Source organism: Trachurus trachurus, assembly GCF_905171665.1.
Source record: "Trachurus trachurus genome assembly, chromosome: 6".
In the NCBI taxonomy this organism is placed as follows: Eukaryota; Metazoa; Chordata; class Actinopteri; order Carangiformes; family Carangidae; genus Trachurus; species Trachurus trachurus.
Genome location: NC_139897.1, coordinates 4,890,179 through 4,896,178, shown reverse-complemented (window position 1 = coordinate 4,896,178; position 6,000 = coordinate 4,890,179). Strand labels below are relative to the sequence as shown.

The 6,000-nt window shown below is 39.3% G+C and overlaps 1 protein-coding gene across 1 annotated transcript in view; it reads left to right on the top strand.

Annotated features, from left to right (window-relative positions):
- Positions 1-202: 202 nt before the first annotated feature.
- The window catches only part of LOC310987780 (ethanolamine kinase 1), a 28,419-nt gene continuing 22,621 nt past the window's right edge, over positions 203-6,000 (top strand). The window contains exon 1 of the mRNA XM_083974205.1: positions 203-1,815. Coding sequence (XP_083830331.1) covers positions 1,675-1,815 — 141 coding nt within the window. The 5' untranslated portion in view covers positions 203-1,674. The remainder of the gene's footprint in view (positions 1,816-6,000) is intronic.

Sequence of the window (6,000 nt, the reverse complement as noted above, 5' to 3'; positions counted from 1 at the left end):
TAATTGCTTTCAGGACACTTGATAATGTTAAAGAGTCAAAGAAACTCCAGCAACATTAACCACTGCTGCCTTCAACACAACTAGCACTTTGTTGATTCTTTCATAAATGATTAATTTTCAAGGATCAAAGGCCCAAATTTTAATGTTTGCATTAACAATCATGAGCAAGACAAGAAGAGCTGAGAGAGAGAGAAAGAGCAGGAACATGTAAGTGAATCTGTCTGCAGAGCTTCATAACCGTATATAAATGTATGCATGGGACATTGTGTGTCATCTCTCTTTCTTTCTTTTTTGCCAGCTCTTGTTAGACTGTAGCAGAGAGCACATGCACTAACACAAACACTGACTCCACTACTCTATTCTACCGCCTGACCCTTACATTTTTAATCGAGACACTCATCTCTCTTTCAATACACAACGTCTTTGATGATGAGACGCCCTTTGATGGCAAGTGAATTTCATTTGCGTCTAAAAGCTTGCAAAGTATTCAGTTCAGGATGATCACCACATTCGTGACTTCTAGGCAATTGCTGTAATGATGCAAAATGGTAAACATTGGCCCAACATCTAAATAATTTAACAGACTGAAAACATGCTGCTCCAATGTTTATGAAATTGGTTTTGTGTTTACAGAGTGATCATGTTGAAATGTTCCATGGCATTGAGCTCGCAGAAGAGGTCATGTTTGAATGGACTAATTGTACGGCTCCTCTAGATTTCACGATTTGCTCCGATCAGACAATAGACTCCACCCTTATGAAGTCTTCGCTGCTGCACACGAGCCAAATGGAAGACATCTGAAAAATATTCAGGGGAATTAAAAGTCCTCTCGTTGGCCTGATTTTCACTGCAGTGAATGAGGCTGAATGAAGTAAACTGGAGCCTCAATTCTACATGTGGGCTGTGGAGGACTCAGTTTTAATGTCAGAGCAGTGAGATCAGGTATCAGAGAGCAACACTGGCTCTGACTGCAGAGAGAAACCATTGATATGTCCAGCTCAGTTTGGGCACCACTGTCTCCTCTTTATGACCTGCAGCACAGACCGCTGTCTGTTTGAATGGATTACAGACATCCCACTGGGAAAAGTACAGTGACTGCAGCCCTTTATTTTTCAGTTCAATGGACAATGGAGTGGTTTTTATTTCATTTCATTAAATTACCCTTTTCAGGATTTTTTTTTTTTGAACTGTGAATGGTGAAATAATAATTAAAGCAAAAAGAATGAGGTAAAGCTTTAATCACCAGGCTGTCTCGTCCTGACTTCTGTTTAACACTTCCACGTGCCTACAGCACACTCCAGCCTCCAGTGGTTAATGTGTAAACTATGCAGCAGTGGGATAAAGATGCCCATAGGAACATTGGCCCCTGATAAGCAGACCAGGCCGCTGCTGAGTCACTGGACACACTGGACACTTTGCAGTGACTTGCCAATGCCACTGACCGGTGGCCTTTGAGTGGTTCTGACAGCAGATGTTGGAGCTCTGCTGTGAATTATATCACCATCATTCAGAAGTGGCCCGATGTTCTGCTGATGTTTTGATGAGCTAATCTGTCTGGACAGAACTCAGCTGGACTTGGATCAGAGCTCCGAGCTGAACGTGACTGAACAAGTCCAGGGCCCAAAGGTCTCAGAAGGTAGAATTCCTGACACCTTTGATCTGCTTTGTTGGAAAATGGACCGCAGATCTGCTGGTGCTGGGAACCAGCTTCTCCATGTGGACGTCCACATCGATGAGCATGAACCTCAGAGAGGAATCCTGGACCTTCTCAGCAGGCTGCGTCCTCACTGGAAGGCCCAGGACATTCAGATGAAGGCAAGTGAATGTTTTGGTCTCCAGATGTGTGGGTTAGGTGCCGTTTACTGATGACAGTGTATAAACCCTTTATCACTAAGATGAGCTTTAATTCTTGTGACCCTGAATTCAACTTGACCAGCATACACAATGCATAAGCCCATCCATGTTTTACTACTGTATTTGAGTTTGTTTCACTGGTCAACATTGTAGAGTGCTGCTCACATCTCTCACTCACTTTCAGTCCTGCTTTCCATTTCAATCAAATTACTTTAAAGTGTCTTCATATATGTATGACAGTACAAGTTTAGTCACACACACCATATACTCATCTATAATTGATGTCATTTACAGTAATAAGTTTATTGCATAATCTAATTTGTCTATTTTCTGAGGCATGCCTGATCTATTTACACCTGCTTTTTACACATTTTCTTAAAAATAAATGTCTTAAAAATTAAACACTGCACTGAAAATATCATACAGTAAAAACATTACGTAAAACCAACCTCAAATCATGTTTCATTATAGTAAATTTTGATGAACCTTGTTCTAGATTCTGTCTTCTGTTGACATGTCTCGATAGATAGATAGATAGATAGATAGATAGATAGATAGATAGATAGATAGATAGATAGATAGATAGATAGATAGATAGATAGATAGATAGATAGATAGATAGATAGATAGATAGATAGATAGATAGATAGATAGATAGATAGATAGGAAAAGGAAAGAAAGAAAGAAAGAAAGAAAGAAAGAAAGAAAGAAAGAAAGAAAGAAAGAAAGAAAGAAAGAAAGAAAGAAAGAAAGAAAGAAAGAAAGAATTCTAAAGTGTCAAACTGCACTGTATAGAAAGACATCAAAGTTATAACACCAGCAGGAAAGCCAAGGTAACCTGACAACAAAAGGAGACTTTCTTCATGTTTTTTTAAACCCTGGGAACAGATGTGTAGATTTTGTCAGAGCATCTGTTCAGTACAGAATAATCCCATTCTGGTCCCATGTGCAAACACAAGGTCCAATTTTTCAGAGAAATTGGGTTTATGTTTGTTAGGTGACAGCACACTGGATGGGTGACCTCTCAATCTACACCAGGTCCTGTAATGTACACACAAGAGTAGATGTTTCCCTTCAGCCCTCAGGTCCCAGCAGGCCCTTTAATGATGTACTGTCTTCATCTGATTAGAACAGACTGAGTGACAGGGGAAGGACAGACTGTTACCTGTGTTTGAACTGTCACTTCTTCCCTTAAATAACTTTGTGCCAGGTTTTATGTTCATATTTATCTGTTCGACTACCCTATTTTACTATGATCCCTTCCTGTGAGAGCAACTGTGTTATATTTTGACAACATATCAACAGATCTTCATCAGTTCATCAGAATTTTAATTTGATTCAATAGAGAATAAAATGAATACAGGAAGGGCTCTACAGAGTAAGTTACAGGTAATTAATGAATGATTTGTTTCAAATATTGCAGTCCTAATTATGTAAACGTGAAGGCAAAGGAATTTCTTCACATCAGAAAAGCCAGTGTCATTGCCATCCACTATATGAATAGTTGATCAGATGTTGAGGTGGGCCTGTGTGTTCACTTCCCCTTCAGATGAAAATGTTGTGTGCAGGTCCCATCTGAGGCTCAGAACATTCCTGGGAGACTGTGGCAGAGAATGAGAGACTCAGAGAAACCGCTGAATGACAACAAATGTCCAACGAGACCTTTGCAGGCAAACAGTGGTCACTGTGGGATTGCAGTGTACACATACAGGGCTTTGTACGGCTGTGCTGGAAGTGTCAGAACACAAGTCCAGGCTGCTGCAGCTCTCTGCTGATACATGTAACACGCTGTTACCTGCTGTTTTATCTGTCTGCCTGCATGTGTGCCAGTGTAATTTCGCAATCATGTATTCATGGTTGTTCAGAGTCAAGTATAAAAAATATAATTTCCTCATACACTTTGTGTTGTAAGGGTGTGCTCTGTTACACTGTAATTTTGAAAAAAAAAAAAAAAATCCTCCGAGCTGGAAAATATAGTCGATCAACTGGGTTCATATGAAAAATTTTCAGTAACACTTTACGTGAAGGTATCGTCATAACAGTGACATGACGTCATAAACGTGTCATAAACATTATGTCAGTGTCATAAACGTTTATGACTGTTGTCATTAAGTGTCATTCGGTTTTTGTAATGACAAGTTGGCATTGTTTGGGTTGTCTTGATTATGACAATTTGACATTAATCAAGGTGACATGAGCAGAAGTGTCTTTGTCATGACAACTTGACATTAATGAAATATGCACCTATTTTTGTGTTTATGGCAAGCTGATATAATGATTATTATAATTAGATGTGCAAGGTTACAGACCAGTTCTATCACTTGAAGAAATCCTTCATGATATGTTAATGACAAATCAAAATTGTTCCACTTTACTTGAGGTCAAAGAATTCCTTCATTACACCGTCATAATGGTGTCATGACCATAGACTGTAAAAAGAATGGACGTAGTGTCCGTGACGTCACCCATTGGTTTTGGGGAGTCTGTTTTGTGCCGCTACTACGGGGATTAGAACCGCGCCATGTTGGATTCTACTTGCCATATTTGGAGCGGTGCGGCCGTTGGCCGGCCGAGAGCCCGCCCACTGGCCTCGTAGCAGCGGTCGCCGGACCTGTCACTCAACGGGTCTGCGCCCTGATTGGCCAGAACTTTAACCCTAATAATAGTAAAACGGTAGAGTTTAAAAAAAAATCACCCCCCTCAGAGTGTGTGCGGGGGTAGAAACTATCGATTGAGACCAAAAAAATAAAATGTACCAGGCTGTAAATATGTTTTTTTAAGCTGTAAAATCGGCTATTTTAACATGGGGCTCGATTGGAGTTGCTCCCTTCTGGAGCCAGCCCCCAGCGACAGCCGGGGGGATTGCAGCTTTTTGAATGCGGAAGTGAGCTTCACTTCTAAGACCGACAACTGCCCCCTTGGTCATGACAGGCAGTTTTGAGTATCCTGTCCATATCCTGTCAAACATCAATGACCAAGTGCTAGAACTGGTCTGTAACCTAGCACATCTAATTATAATAATCATCATGTCAACTCGCCATAAACACAAAAAAAGGTGCATATTTCATTAATGTCAAGTTGTCGTGACAAAGACATTTTCTGTTAATGTCACTTTGATTAATATCAGGTTGTCATAATAAAGACATCCCAAACAAATTTAATGTCAAGTTGTCATGACAAAGACAACTTCTGCTCATGTCACTTTGATTAATGTCAAATTGTCATAATCAAGACAACCCAAACAATGTCAACTTGTCATTACAAAAACCGAATGACACTTAATGACAACAGTCATAAACGTTTATGACATTGACATAATGTATATGACACGTTCGTGTTATGACACTGTTATGACGATACCTTCACGTAAAGTGTTACCGAAGATTTTTCATATGAACCCAGTTAATCGACTTTATTCTCCAGCTCTGAGGATTTTTTTTTTTTCAAAATTACAGTATATTACTGTTTAACACAGCACACCATTACAACACAAAGTATACCAGTGCAAAAGTGGTTATAGGGTCATAGATTATATGTTATTGTTTTATAAATCTGAATGAGTTCAGATGAAATCAAATGAACTGTTGAGGATAAGAAATATTACAATATAATAAACGTCAAACTTGAAGCTTTATAATTTTAATGCCACTGTGACAATATTGAAAATGCCATAAAAAAAAACCATTAAAAAAAACAGGTGGCATGTTGCAAAGGTTTTTTTTTTGTTTGTTTTGTACAATGGGCTCTCTTAATGCAAAATTTGAGTATTTCCCCCACCACAGCTGATCCTTCCTTCCATCTTGAGGTACAACCTCTGAATATACAGATTTGAAAAATTGAGGATAAATGTGTTTCTGGTGCAGTACACACAGGTGTTTCTAAGGTTTCCTCGCAAGTAAACAAATCAGCAGTTGCTGGTAAAAGATCTCTCTGTTTCTGCAGCTTTCTATATTTTTCAAAAGCCTTTGTCTTCAATGGATGGTTTAAAGGAAATTTTAGGTAATGGGCCATAACAGTGGAGAATTAGTGGCATGTAACATGATACTGTAGTAGAAGTTGTAGGCCTAATCCAGAGTCCTGAAACCGAACATATGGCATCTGTAGGCTGCGTGTGTGTGTGTGCTATAGTCTGTTTACACTGTAAAA